This window comes from Heteronotia binoei, chromosome 1 (assembly GCF_032191835.1).
Source record: "Heteronotia binoei isolate CCM8104 ecotype False Entrance Well chromosome 1, APGP_CSIRO_Hbin_v1, whole genome shotgun sequence".
Lineage (NCBI taxonomy): Eukaryota > Metazoa > Chordata > Lepidosauria > Squamata > Gekkonidae > Heteronotia > Heteronotia binoei.
In genome coordinates this window covers 70,738,047-70,752,986 of record NC_083223.1, presented here as the reverse complement: position 1 = coordinate 70,752,986, position 14,940 = coordinate 70,738,047, and the positions used below count along the sequence as shown (strand labels likewise).

General features: G+C 42.0%; 1 protein-coding gene and 1 non-coding gene across 3 annotated transcripts in view; both read left to right on the top strand.

The window, feature by feature from the left end:
- Positions 1-14,622, top strand: part of LMBRD1 (LMBR1 domain containing 1) — a 95,084-nt gene extending 80,462 nt beyond the window's left edge. For both annotated transcript variants that reach the window (XM_060235498.1, XM_060235507.1), the window contains exons 15-16: positions 13,086-13,177; positions 13,351-14,622. In XM_060235498.1, coding sequence (XP_060091481.1) covers positions 13,086-13,177; positions 13,351-13,467 — 209 coding nt within the window. In that variant the 3' untranslated portion in view covers positions 13,468-14,622. The remainder of the gene's footprint in view (positions 1-13,085; positions 13,178-13,350) is intronic.
- LOC132589442 (small Cajal body-specific RNA 15) lies at positions 12,534-12,665 on the top strand. Its single transcript, XR_009556612.1, has one exon. It is a non-coding gene; the product is annotated as a small Cajal body-specific RNA 15 (non-coding RNA).
- Positions 14,623-14,940: the final 318 nt, after the last annotated feature.

Sequence of the window (14,940 nt, the reverse complement as noted above, 5' to 3'; positions counted from 1 at the left end):
CCATCAAATAATGTCAAATATTCATTGTCACTCAGTTGGGTGGGGGTTCACTTAGCTTTTTAAACTTCATTATAGTAACTGGCAGAAGGGATTTGCCATTTCACAAGCACTGCTCTGTATCCATCTGAAGTGCCTAGAAAATTCAGTGACTGCCCACAGCCTATATCCAGCAGAGTATCACTCTCCCGGCATGCCTGACCCTTGGAGGGGTTTTTTCCTCCCTCTTATGATACCATGTCTAGCTGTTGACCATCTTAGGAATCACTTGCTGAGAAGGCCATTCCACTCAGCTTCCCTTCCTTCATTTCCATTCTGTGGCCTCACCTTGTGTCTGCATTACCTGGTGCCTGGTCACGGTGGAACAGCTTACCACACTTGTGCACTCCCAGAGAATTAGCAGTTACCCAACTGACCTCCCTCCTCCCTTGGCACCTGTTTTGTGTTCAAGGTGGAGGTCTGTGTAGTTCACAGAACAACTGCTGGCATTCAAAGTAGTAAACAATTTATTAGAAATACAATGTCTACATAAATACTCTCTACACAGCAATGGAATGAGCAAGAAATACAAAATAAAGGTGTAAACACACAATTCCTCATTTTCCTCATTCTGTACATGCCCTAGCTGATCTTATTCTAATGTTGGATCATTAAACTTTGAAGTTACAGCATTTTGAAAGAGCTAGATTCAAAAATAATAGCACCTTAGCTTTCTGAAAGTTTCCATTACCTTGATTTCTCCATAGAACAAAGCAGGAGTCAAGTGGCACCTTTAAGACTAACAAAGTTTTATTCAGAATGTAAGCTTTTGTGTGCTAGAAGCACACTTCATCGGACATCAGGATGGAATGGCAAGCAGTCCTAAATATAGAGAAAGTGGGCAGTGGATTAATATGCAAAATCATGGAAGTGTTTTTAGCAGAGTAAAAGAATCACAAGTTGGGGTCTGGTGATTGCTAGCTTGTGTCGACTAGGCTGAAACAACAAGACAATATAAGTCGGAATAGCGTATTGATGTCTATGTCATTAGGTGTGAAGTGCAATAAATAAGAGCCTGTTGTAATGTTAGCTGTGGGTTAAAATTAGGCCATTAGTTTCTCAGAGGTTGATTTTAAACATGTAACATACATATAAACATCATTCTAGTTTGCCATTAGAAAAAAAAAGAATACATTAAAATATAGTGGAAGATGGGTTAGTATATGTATTGAGATAAACAGCCAATATTCTTTATTTAAATATGTCAATACAAAAAAAATTATTTTGATACACCATTCTAAAAGAGACATACTTTGGAATACTGTGTATATATAGCTATACTTGGTGAAAGTGGGTTTAGTATATGTAATGAGATAAAAAAAAACCCGGTATCCCTGTTCAGTCCTGGGGAGGTGTTTGTTCCAAATTTCATAATAATTTGTAATTCAGCAATTTCCCTCTCCATTCTGTTCTTGAAGTTCCTTTGCAGCAAAACAGCTCAGGTGTGAGAATGCCTCCTCCAGAATGGATCTTGCAAAATGAGCACCCTTCCTTCATGCCAAGGGATTTTATCATCTCTATTTGCCTACTCCTTATGGGTTAAATAATTTTTTCCCCTGAAATCTCCAGGAAAACTTTCTAAACCCTCATATCTTATGTCCTTTCTAGGTGTCAGCTTCCTAGTTAAAGTGTAAGCTGTCCATTTCATTGCCTCTGCCCGGGAAAAGCATTATCATTTCCCTGAGGGTTGGTATTTGATGAGGCTTGGGACTAGTTGACTCTCCCCTTCCCGCCTGTCTTCAGCTAGGAGGGGGGGGGGGAAGCATTTAAAACACAAGATGAAGGTTTCATCAAGCCTAAAGCACCAAATAAAATGCATTTATCCAGAGTGACTTTTGATAACAAGATCCAGACTAAGGGCTACTTAACTCCAAGCTATGCAGCAGACAGGAGTCAAGCCTAGCAGTACAATAAAGCTTCTCCTCCTAGCCACTTGCTATGTTTGGTATGTGTCCATAGGTCACTTCCAACTTAATGGTGACCCTATGAATCAGTGACCTCCAAAGCATCCTGTTTTAACAGCTTTGTTCGTGTCCTCAGATTGAAGGCCGTGGCTTCCTTTATTGAGTCAATCCATCTCATCTTCCTACTGCCTTCAACTTTTCATAGAATTATTGTCTTTTCCAATTACTCTTGTCCTCTCATGCTGTGACCAAAGTACAACAGTCTTAGTTCAGTCATTTTAGCTTCTAGGAAGAATTTCTCCAAGCATTTTCAAGATAGCTAATTAGCAACAATTTAAAAGTCAGTTTTTAAAAGCAGTGTGGCTAACTCTTTCCTTTATTTCTTCCTTAATAGTTTTCCTGTTAATTATCGGATGCCCCTGGTGTTTCAGGATAAAAGCCAAATAGAATTGTTCAACAAATATTGATATGTATAGAAACCTAGCATTGATGACAGTGACAACAGTTCAGTTAAAAAAAATGTTAAATTCATTTTTTTTTCAAGAACAGAACTAATTTTTTTTCCAAAGCATAATCAAACATTGATCATTAAAGTATCCTTCATTCAACTGAATTGGAACAATTTTGAAAAATTGCCTTTTAATTTAATACATGGCTGATCAAATGCCCAATACCATGCATAACTGTGGGGGAGGGGTGAACCATTTCTGTAGCTTTTGTGTAAAGCTAAACATGGCTTTGTGTGTCTAGCACAACATGCACTCCTAGGTGAAATCCTCTGCAGAGTTCTCCAGTCTAAGCTCACTGAAATCAATAGGCTTAGACTGATGTAACAGCATTAGACTGCAGTTATAGTGTTACAGAGACTCTCTGCATGCAGACCACATCCTGCAACACTAGGCTAGTCCCCTAGTGTCCTGTCCTGTCCTGTTACATGGTTGTTTGAGTCAGTCCTTCAGTGTTAAAAGGAGATGGTATATTTGTTACACTTTCGGCATTTTGAATGCTCATTCATAACCTTCTAGACATAGTGACATGAATTTAATCTCTTTATTGCCTTATGTCCTACAAATGCTGCTGCCTTCTGCAAAAGAAGCAACGATGCTGTAATTGTAGCGATGAGGTGTTGTCATGTTTCATTAGAATATTTCTTGAAGGTCATGCAGGTCCAAAATAACCTGCTGTAATTTGTTTAGTCAGTTGACTGTAGAGAGCCATCTGTAGGTTTTTTAGTTGCTCTTTAATTCAGGTGAGCAGCTGGAGGGGTTGCAGATGGTGCTGTGAAATGTGCTGTCCTGTTCTACTGATGAAATGTTCTATTTCGTCTCTTCACATAGGGTGTAGTGGTTGACTCATGAGGTAATCTGTCTCACAGCCAAGTTAGATCTAAACCTATAGTTTGGCATGCTGTGCAGTTCTTTCCTTAACTTCTTTCTATAATGTAGCTGAACCAGTTTTAAGACATTAGCACAATTGAGCCTTGATGCTTCTGCGGCAACAGCTATCCAGTATTTGATTTTGCTGTTTGGAGTAGGGAAAATAGCTGCCAGACGTCTATCAAAGGAAAAGTGTAGTGTTTTGAAAGATGCCAGAGAAATCCCATGTTTGATAAGGGGCCAGGTAGCTGTAACTGTCCTGGGGAAAAATGGATACAATGAGGCCTGAGGGTAGTTTTATTTATGTGTTTATTTACATTTCTATCCTGCCCTTCCCGAAATTGGCTCAGGGTGGGTTGGATGAGGAATCTTTCATGGAACTAACCTGGTCACCCACAAAACTGCAAATTTCCTTCCTTACTCTTTTTATTGAGGGGCGACAAACGACAGTACCAGGCCAGGTGCTACAACAGTTGGTTGTAAGGTACCCCAAAATTACTTGATATGGGAATTGCCACTGAAGAGGATTTTATTCAAATGGATCTCAGTGAGAACTGCTCTGTGTGGCATTCCCCCAAAAAGAGACTGCTGAACTGTTCGGGGTTATCCAGTCTATTCCGCACACATAATTGGTCCTTTGACTTAGAACTAATTGGGATAGATGCTCAAATACTTTCTGTAGTGATTGCCACAATAAATCATTCCTGTGCTGTTTCTTGCATAGAAAGCTGAAAGGTTGAAACTATTTAGAGTAATATAGTATATATGAAAGAGCATTAATCTTGGCGTCTAAGACCTGTCTTAGCAGAGAAACATAAATGGTACAGAAATCTTCCTTCTGGATTATGCCATCAATTAACAGACCTCTCTGATGTTTCAGATGGAGAAAAACATTTGACTTGTGAAGTCTTTTCAAAATACCTGCACCAGCCAGTTTTGGAAATTCAGAAGTTGAGGGAAATTATATAAGAGTTTGCTATCTTTCAGGATGGCTTTGTGAGTGACTCATAAGAGCAGTTTTTAATACCAGTGTACATTTTTTTATTTCAAAATGTCTTTCCAGAGCATGTTATATGCATGAAATTCTAAAAGTGTTCAGTATCACTTGTGAAAATGTCCTTGGTAGAGTCCTTTGGAGATTGAGTCTCCATTTCTCTTTAACCTCTTCTATACTTATTTAATTAAAACGTTTTTATGCTACCTTTCCATCTGATTAGGGTTCATGAGGTGATGAACACAAAAACATTTAAACAATTAAAAATTAAGTTAAAGTTATAAAATTTATTTTAGGACACATACACTTCAGTCTCTTTAGCCAAACTTTTGTTAGAATTTTCCAGCCATCTTCTCTGGATTTTGGGTGAGGTTCCCTGACCTGGTAGATAAAGAATTGGATCCAGTGAACTATGAATCTCTCCCATCTTTTCTGTGTACTTCCCCCCTCCCCCCCCAAAAAAAAACTACTTCTGAAATTGTGCCTTTCCTGCCAACATTCCCTTTTCCATGGGTGTTTGTGCTGGATCCCACTTGGTTCCTGATCCTCTGAACAGCTTGGGAGAGGGAGCAGGAAGTAACAGAAAATCGAAGTTCTATTCCACCAAGTCATTTTCAGTCATTGTTCAGTGGATCCAATGCATAGGGTCACTGTCCCCCCTTCTTTCTGAGGCTCTGATTTTGCACCAATGTTCTTGAGCCATGTTGCAGTCTTTTACGTAGACAACTATTCAGGCTGTTGTCACATAGTAGTATAGATTTGATTTCAGTGCGACTCCTACAATTAAACCATTGTAACTATTGAATCGGGGGTGGGGAGCAGATTATGGAAAGCTAAATAACAAAGTATGCCATAGAATATCTGCTCAGTTATGAGTTTACATTATCCAGACTATGATGCTTCACTGTTGAAGACGTGCTGTATTCCCATGACAACCATTCCAGACGTCGTGCTGCTCTTTGGTTTCACGTTGCTTAGTAGAATTCAGTGCAGATCATCAAGCAGGATTGTTGTTGCCTGATTGGTGGGGGGTGATAATAGGTTGAAGTGCCATTGCATAATGTGACGGTGTGCAGCTCAGAATACCAAGTTTTAGCAGCAATAAATACTTGGAACAGGGAACAGCTGTCATTCAGGGCGCTCTGTGATACAGCAGTCTGTTCCACAGAGACTGCTTTAAAGCCCCTGTAAAGCATCAAAGGAAGTAAGAGCTGAGGGAGCATATAGTGTGGCTGTCAAGCTAGAAGTCTAAAAGATAATTGGGGGCATAAAGAACCTCGGCTGGATCGGACCTGTGGGTCCATCTAGTCCAGCATCCTGTCTCACATAGTGGCTAGCCAGTTACTCTGGAGGGCCAACAATAGGGCTTAGAGGCCAAGGTCTTCCATTATCTTCCCTCTTGGCACTGGTATTTAGAGATTTACTGCCTCCTCTGGATGTGGACATTCTCTTTAGTCATCATGGGTAGGAGCCGTTGATTGAACCCTCCCTGAATTTCTCTAACTCTTTTAATGCCATCTATACTAGTGGCCATAACTGTATCTACTGGCATTGAATTCCACAACTTAAACTACCTATTAAGTGAAGAATTAACTTTTTTTTCGTACTGAATCTGTTGCTTATTGACTTCATTGGGTGCCTTGAGTGCTAGTATTATGGGGGGGGGGAGTGTCTACTTTTTCTACTACCCCATGCACAATTTTATAAACCTTCTATTACGTTCCCCTTCGCCCTTTTGGAAAGTGAAGTCCCAGACTTTTTAGTTTTTCCACATGGGAAATGTGCTTCAGCCCTCTTAACCACCTTGGTTGCCCTTTTCTGCCTTAATATCGTTTTTGAGACATGGTGGCCTGACCGTTATGCAGTGTTTTAAATAAGGGTGTTTCACAGATCTCTACAAGGGCATTATAATAGTAACTGTTTTCATTTCAATTCCTTTCCTAATAATCCCCTAGAGTTAACCTCTGTTTCACCCAGCTCTTCAGATACTCTTCCACAAAACTGCAGCTGCACTGAAGAGAAATACATGTGATTCATTCAGTTTCTCTACCATTTCCCTGTCTTTAGTAATTCTTTTGTTCCTTTGTCATCCAAGGGCCCAACAGCTTCCCTGGCTCTTATATATTTGAAGAAATGCTCATTACCTATCCACTCCTCAAATTCTTTTTTGCTCAGCTCATTGTAAAAGTTATCTGTTCGGTTTCCCCTCTCCTCTTAGCATCTTGCCCACATACCCACATTTGGATGCCCTGGCAAATGCCCTGGAGTCTGAAGGCTTCTGAATCAAGAAGAAGAAGAATTGCAGATTTATACCCCGCCCTTCTCCCTGAATCAGAGACTCAGAGCAGCTTACAATCTCCTATATCTGTGAGGTGGGTGGGGCTGAGAGGGCTCTCACAGCAACTGCCCTTTCAAGGACAAGTCCTGCGATAGCTGTGGCTAACTCAAGGCCATTCCAGCAGGTGCAAGTGGAGGAGCTTTCCAGTCTGGGAGGTAGGGAGGGGAAGGGGCAGCATAGTTGCATGAATTCATGCCTGTTGCAAAAAGTCTGTGTTTTGTCTGAAACATCCACAGATGGTAGGGAAGAGAATTTTTGACTTAATTTGGGAAGTGTGAATAAATGCATTTCTTCTTTGGAGGTCTGAAATGAGCAAAACTTTCACTCTGAGTTTTTAAAGTTTTTTTCCCTCTCTGGGCAGAGAACAGGCAGGAAGGAGAGAAGTCAGTTCAATTGCTTTCCAGACTTATCTCAGCCCACCTTCATACAAATGGTAATAGGTCTGGACAATGGGATGCTCAAGCTCCCCCTATTCCTTAGAGCAGGGAACAGAGACTTGGAGGTGTTAAATATTAGGGAGACTTCAAAAAGGAATTCATGAAGAATCTCCAGGAAAAGTTTCTCTGACCCAGCTTGACCTAGTCAGTGGGTGGAAAAAAGAGATATGATAAAACTCCTGGAAGCAAGGAGAAAAGTTTCTTTTTTGTGCTGAGTCCATCAGAGCAGACAGAAGTCTTAACTGAGGTCTGGAGGAAGCAGCCATTAACCAAGTGCTGGCCAGGAAGCAAGGAAGGTTCAAGGTAATGGTCACTCTGCAGAAGTCTGTGAGACTTTCTAAGCTAAAGAGCCTGTCCTATATTTTAACATCTGATAGGGCATGTATAGAGAAAGAGGGAAAGAGGAATTGTGTTTTACTCACTTGCTCCAGTTGATAATGTGCTAAAAGTATGCTTGTGTGAACATCTTTTTAATTATTTATTTATTTATTACATTAAGCTTATATCCCGCCCTCTCTGCAAGCGGACTCAGGGCGGCTCACAACATTACATTACTACCATTAAAACCAATAAAACATAATTGCATATTAAATTATTTAAATTATTTAAAACCATTTCATGGTGTGTATTAATACAATACAATATAGGCGGTTCTGAAAATTCGGTGGTGACCACCAGTACTCTACATGGTGCTCTATATGATGTCCAGTGGCAGCTCTCTCTCAGTTAGATATCGAAGGCCTGTCGGAACAATTCGGTCTTATCGGCCCTGCGGAACGTAGGCAGGGCCCTTATGGCCTCCGGGAGAGCGTTCCAGAGTTCTGGCGCTGCCACCGAGAAAGCCCTGGTTCATGTCATACGCAACCTGGCTTCTTTTGGTCCAGGGATGAACAGTAGATTTTTCGTCCCTGAACGCAGTGCTCTCTGGGGGATATACAAAGAAAGGCAGTCCCGCAGATAGACAGGTCCCTGACCATAAAGGGCTTTAAAGGTCAGTACCAACACCTTGAAACGAACTCGGAACACAATAGGAATCCAGTGCAGCTCTTTCAGCACCGGCTGAATGTGCTCCCATCAAGGGAGTCTCATTAACAGCCGCGCCGCAGCGTTCTGCACTAGCTGTAGTCTCTGAGTTAGTGTCAAGGGTAGCCCCATGTAGAGAGCGTTACAGTGATCTATTCTTGAGGTGATCTATTCTTGAGGTGACCGTAGCATGAATAACCATTGCTAAGTCGTGCTCCAGGAACGGGGCCAGCTGCCGCACCAGCCAAAGGTGAAAAAAGGCGGATCTAACAGTGGCTGCTACTTGGGCAGATCTCTCCACCAGAGATCTGGAAGCATGGGGGCACAGTACTACATAGCTCACTTCACAAAGTACTTGTCACCTGCTGGGAACAAGGCAAATTACCACAGGACTTTCGCGATGCAATCATCATCCCCCTATACAAGAACAAAGGGGAAAAGTCAGACTGCTCCAACTACCGGGGGATAACCCTGCTCTCCATCGCAGGCAAAATCCTTGCCAGAATACTCCTGAACAGACTGGTGCCCGCCATTGCAGAAGAACTCCTCCCAGAGAGCCAGTGCGGCTTCAGAGCTAACAGGAGCACCACCGACATGGTATTTGTTCTCAGGCAGCTCCAAGAGAAATGCAGGGAACAGAACAAGGCTCTGTATGTGACTTTTGTCGACCTTACCAAAGCTTTCGATACCGTTAGCAGGAAAGGCCTGTGGCAAATCTTGGAACATTTAGGATGTCCCCCAAGGTTCCTCAGCATGATCATCCAGCTACACGAAGACCAGCGAGGCCAAGTCAGACACTGCAACGACCTCTCGGAGACCTTCCCAATAGGCACAGGTGTAAAGCAAGGCTGCGTTCTCGCGCCAACTCTCTTTACGATCTTCTTTAGCATGATGCTTCAAAGAGCCACAGTAGATCTAGAAGATGACGATGGTGTCTACATCCGCTATCGCACCGATGGCAGCCTGTTCAACCTGAGGCGACTAAAGGCCCACTCCAAGACAATGAAAAAACTCATCCGAGAGCTACTGTTTGCTGATGATGCTGCACTCGTCTCCCACTCGGTATCAGCTCTGCAGCATATGACGTCCTGCTTTGCAGAGGCTGCCAAGCTATTCGGCCTAGAAGTTAGTCTGAAGAAGACAGAAGTTCTCCACCAGCCTGCACCCCAGGAAGATTATCACCCTCCCTGCATCACTGTGGGTGAATCAATTCTGAAGACAGTCCAGCAGTTCAGCTACCTGGGGTGCATCATCTCCTCAGATGCTAAGATCGACAAGGAGATTGACAACAGGCTGGCAAAGGCAAACCATGCCTTTGGCCGACTGCACAAAAGAGTGTGGAGCAACAAGCATCTGAAAAAAGGCACAAAGATCAATGTTTACAAAGCGGTTGTGATGACAACCCTCATCTACGGCTCCGAATCGTGGGTTTTATACCGTCATCACCTGCGACTCCTTGAGCGCTTTCATCAGTGCTGCCTTCGCACCATCCTCAACATCCACTGGAGTGACTTTGTGACCAACACTGAAGTCCTCAAGCGGGCGGAGGTTACCAGCATCGAGGCACTGCTGTTGAAGACGCAGCTGCGCTGGGCAGGGCATATTTCTAGGATGGAAAACCACCGCCTTCCCAAGATTGCCCTGTATGGCGAACTCTCCACCGGCCATCGAAATAGAGGGGCACCAAAGAAGAGGTACAAGGACTCCTTGAAGAAATCCCTTGGCACCTGTCGCATCAACCATCACCAGTGGTCTGACCTAGCCTCAGATCGCAAAGCATGGAGGCACACCATCCACCAGGCTGTTTCTTCTTTTGAGAACGCACGCATAGCTGGTCTTGAGGACAAAAGGAGATTGAGGAAGAATCGCACTGCTACAGCACCAACCCTAAATCAGACTTTTCCCTGCAGCCACTGTGGCCGGACCTGCCTGTCCCGCATTGGTCTTGTCAGCCACCAGCGAGCCTGCAGCAGACGTGGACTATTGCACCCTTCTTAAATCTTCGTTCGCGAAGCCAAGCCGAGAGACTTGGGGCTCCATTGTAAGGGAGGACTCAAGGAGCATGCCCAAGCTCCTGACCTTAGGGGCCAGTATTAATGGCACCCTGTCAAGAGCCGGCAGATGAACCTTTCCCCAACTCAGATAGAGAACCTCCGTCTTCGTCGGATTCAGCTTCAGCCGGCTCAGCCTGAGCCAAGAAGCCACGGCTTGAAGAGCCAGGTCTAGATTTTCCAGGGTACAGTCGGACTGGCCGCCCATCAATAGATAGAGCTGGGTATCATCTGCATATTGATGACAACCCAGTCCATACCTCCTGACAATCTGGGCAAGGGGGCGCATATAGATGTTAAATAGCATCGGGGATAGGACCGCTCCCTGTGCCTCTGGGATGCACTGAGAGAGTGCCTCTGGGATGCTTCCTCCCCTATCACCACACTTTGTCCCCGATCTTGGAGAAAGGAGGTCAACCACTGTAAGGTGGACCACTGAATCCCCACATCGGCAAGGCGGCTAGTCAGTAGCTGATGGTCAGCCATATCAAAAGCAGCTGACAGGTCTAATAGCAACAGGACCGCTGAGCCGCCCCGATCCAGATGTTGCATGAGGTCATCTATGAGAACAACCAGAACCATCTCCGTCCCGTGCCCTGGTCGAAAGCCGGACTGGAATGGATCCAGTGCGGAAGTGTTTTCCAGGAATCCCTGTAGCTGAGTTGCCACCGCCCGCTCTATAACCTTACCCAAAAAGGAAAGGTTTGATACCAGCCGATAATTTGCCAATACGGCCGGATCTGCAGATGGTTTTTTAAGAGGGGACGGACCACTGCCTCTTTAAGAGGTGTGGGAAAGATCTCTTCTACCAGGGATCTGTTGACAATACCTTGTAGTGGTTCACATAGCCACGTCTGGCTAACTTTTATAAGCCAGGACGGGCACAGATCCAACCTACAAGTCATAGCGCGTACAGCCAAAAGGATCCTGTCGACTTCCTCCAGGCTGAGTGGACTGAAGGAATCTAGAATTGGACCAGAAGACGCTCTCGGTGCCCCAAGTTATTTCACTGTATCAACTATGGCGGGAAGGTCGCGTCAGAGCGACGAGACCTTATCTGCGAAAAAACTCGCAAAAGCCTCACAGCCTATTTCCAATTCTCTAATATTTTGTTTACCCTGTGATAGAGTTGTTAATGACCAAATTATACTAAACAATTGTGCTGGGCGAGAGGTCGCAGACGCAATTCTGGATGCAAAATAAGTCTTTTTTGCAGCCTGATCTGCCATCTCATAGGTCCGCATAAATGACCTATAGGATGTTCTCGTAGCTTCATCACGAGTATGTCACCATCGTCTCTCTAGTCTTAATCGCTGTTTCATTGATCGCAAATACTTTCTAACTTTTTATGCTGGTAGTGGTTCCCTGTGCCACATAAACTTCCACTGTCTTGGGCACGCTATTTTAAAAGCAGAACCAGGGGGAATGTGGTGACCAGGAACTGGGCAGTGGGAGACAGAGGCGAGGCAAGGCCTCAAAACATGGAAGGGAAGTTGGGAGTCCTGAATCTCCCAGTGGGCAATTCCTTACAAAAGTCAGATGGTGGTAGTGGTTACCTGAGAGAGAAAGAAAAGCTTCTCCGGGTGTTGGAAAGACGTTGGAGGGCATGGTGGAAAAGGGCCTGCAAGCTGGAACAGACCAGTTTCATCACAGGAGGTAACCCTCAAAATAGGAAACATATTTAAGGATATTTATTGGGACAGAAAATATGCTGTGCTATAAATTGAACAGTAAAAGATGCATTTAAAGTTCACCCTCCTACAGAAGTACTTATAAATAGAGTGGGTACTCAGACGGTGAAGTATAACAAACTTAAAAATACTAAAAAGATATATTTATTATTTTGTTTTAAAGTTTGTTATACTCCACCTTCTGAGGACCCTTTCTCTTTCTCCCTTTCTCACAATACAAGAACTCGTGGGCATTCATTGAAATTGCTGAGCAGTCAGGTTAAAATGGATAAAAGGAAGTACTTCACCCAGAGGGTGATTAACATGTGGAATTCACTGCCACAGGAGGTGGCGGCGGCTACAAGCATAGCCAGCTTCAAGAGGGGATTGGATAAAAATATGGAGCAGAGGTCCATCAGTGGCTATTAGCCACAGTGTGTGTGTGTATATATATATTGGCCACTGTGTGATAGAGTGTTGGACTGGATGGGCAGGCCATTGGCCTGATCCAACATGGTTTCTCTTATGTACCAACACTTTCCATGGTTGGGTTTCTCCCCACCCCCACTTTGTTTTTTCTTTCTATTACTTATAAAAAGAAACAAATGTACACGCTTATTTCAATATGTATGTAGGGTTTTTGTAGGATATGTATGTAGGATTTTTGTAATTTCAGTCATTTATAAATAAAATACTAAATTGTTCTGGAGGACTAAGAAAGTAGAGCCAGTGATGTCAGTTGGCTCTGTTTGATTCTACCCTCCTAAATTAAATGGCAGAAGAGCAGGGTCTGTCTGTAAGATACGGCTTGACATTACTACAGTCTGCCTACAGCATCCAATTGCAAATACTGAATTATTTTCCTGGAGGAAAGTGAGAGTAAATTCAGAATTTATATGCAATGTAAACTTCAGATGTAAAATTGATGGATCAAATATCTTGGGAAAATGTGCAAAATACATTTAGAATTTAATTGTTCAAAGATGCTATTTTTTAATATACTAATTAGTTTTAAGCAGAAGAATAATGTGTTTGCTCTTGCTCTTACCAAGATTATGCAGTAGCAGTAATTTTAGTTCATTGTAATCTTGGAAGTAAAATCCTGGCAATAGTTCTAGCTAGTTGTGCAGTCTTAGTATTCCTTGTAAGGGAAAATAAATATGACATGATTAGTTGGGAGCTTTTTAAAATTGTACCCACCTGATAAAAGTTGGAGTTTCTTTGCAATCTCGCCTTATGCTGTCCTTTTCTTTCAGGCCAGTGCACTATTACTCGGACTTACCTTTTCCTTCACAAATTTTGGTTCTTCAGTGCTGCATATTACTTTGGCAATTGGGCTTTTATTGCAGTAAGTGATCTTATTTTGGCGGTCATTATGATTCTTAACAGGGTTGTTTTAACATATTTGCAATTACCATGTCATTTGCATCCCTGCAAGCTCTGTCCCACTCTAAATCTGTTACTTCCATATGCATCACAGTTTATCAAAAATAATGGATTATACTGATTTTAAATCCACAGGTCTTCTTAATTGGATTAATTGTGTCATGCTGTAAAGGGAAAAAGTCTGTCATTGAAGGTGATGTAGATGAAGATTCGGATATAAGTGATGACGAACCCTCTCTCTATTATGGCTGACAGTCCTGAATCCTGAAGGTTAACGCATGCTGTTTAAAACTGAGAATGCCGTTTTGGTTTGGACTTTTTTTCTTCTCTTGAAAAAAGATCATATTTGCCAATGTTAAAAGAGGACAGGTGATGTGAAACGGGATTGAAAGATGGAATCTGAGTTCATTATTGTATTATAGTTAAGCTAATGTGTACATAAATAATCATAAGAACTGATTTTATAAAGGAATGATTAAAACTACTATTTTTGAGTATGCACTCTGATACTGTGATTTGTCATTTAATTTAGTTACCTTCCTGTTGCTCATCTGTTTATTTATTTATTTTTTAAATTCCTTTATTCCTGATTGACAATGTTGAAACGGTACAGTGAATATGGAATTTATTAGAAATTCCATTGTCCACTAACAGTAAGAGTTAACTACAACAGATGCTATCAAAACTTTAGTAACGTTTAACTGTCGTGGGTTGTTTGATTTAAGTGTTTGTTTATATTAAAAACTCTAGGCCAGTTGAAAACAACTTGATTTGTGGTGAGATTGGAGACAGGTCTTCATCTTGCATGCTTTCCCTTTTCTCTAACTGCTCACAGATTCTGATTATACTGGAAGATTTCTACAAATCTCCCCAGTCCTATGATAAAGACTTCTGTGTAGCCAGACTAGGGTGGCATCACATTCAAATAAGGAGATTTCCTTGTATAGCTGTTGAATTTCAGCGGAGGAAAAGAGCCATCTCTGAACAATACTGCTCTGTCCCAGTGCATGGTGAGATTAGGAAAGAGCGACATGGGTACTTTCTTTCCCTATATACCTTCTTGCTAAACAGGTTCTCCGTCAACCAAGCAATACAGAAAAGCCACAACTTCATTCTTCATGTAATTTGGGATTTGCCATGTTTCTAGTGTCTAAACTAACAATGTGTGGCAGTTCTGTTCTTGATTTTTTTAAAAAAGTTCAGTATTAATCACCAAAGTTAATTACTGTTGGATATTCTATATTTCTCAATTTACTGTAACACATTTTGAAGTAATTTTTAAACTGTTAATCAATATTTTGTCATTTTGTTGAGTTGTACCTAAATACAAAGCATCGAAATTTAAATCATGCATAGAAGTTGTTTCTGTCCAGTTATGTAAAATAAATTAATCTTGTCTAAATGCAACTTTGAAGCATTTTTGTAACCAGAAACCAATTATTTAAACCTCTAATGTTTACATTTTACTGATGGAATTAGCTGCTGCTTCTTTGGTTCAAATCTACTGGTTAAACAAAATTAACACTTGTGAATTACAGTGTCCAGTCTGCCATAGTTTTGTATATTGAATCAAATTATTTGAATTGTATTTAAAGCTGGCTATTGCATATTTATATTTAATCTGCTCTGATTTCTGTATCTCTAGTTTTTAGGAATGATTAGTTTTTGTTTTCTCAAAAGATAGCAGGACAATTAAAAGCTAAGTTTTGTATACCAGGGGAGGGG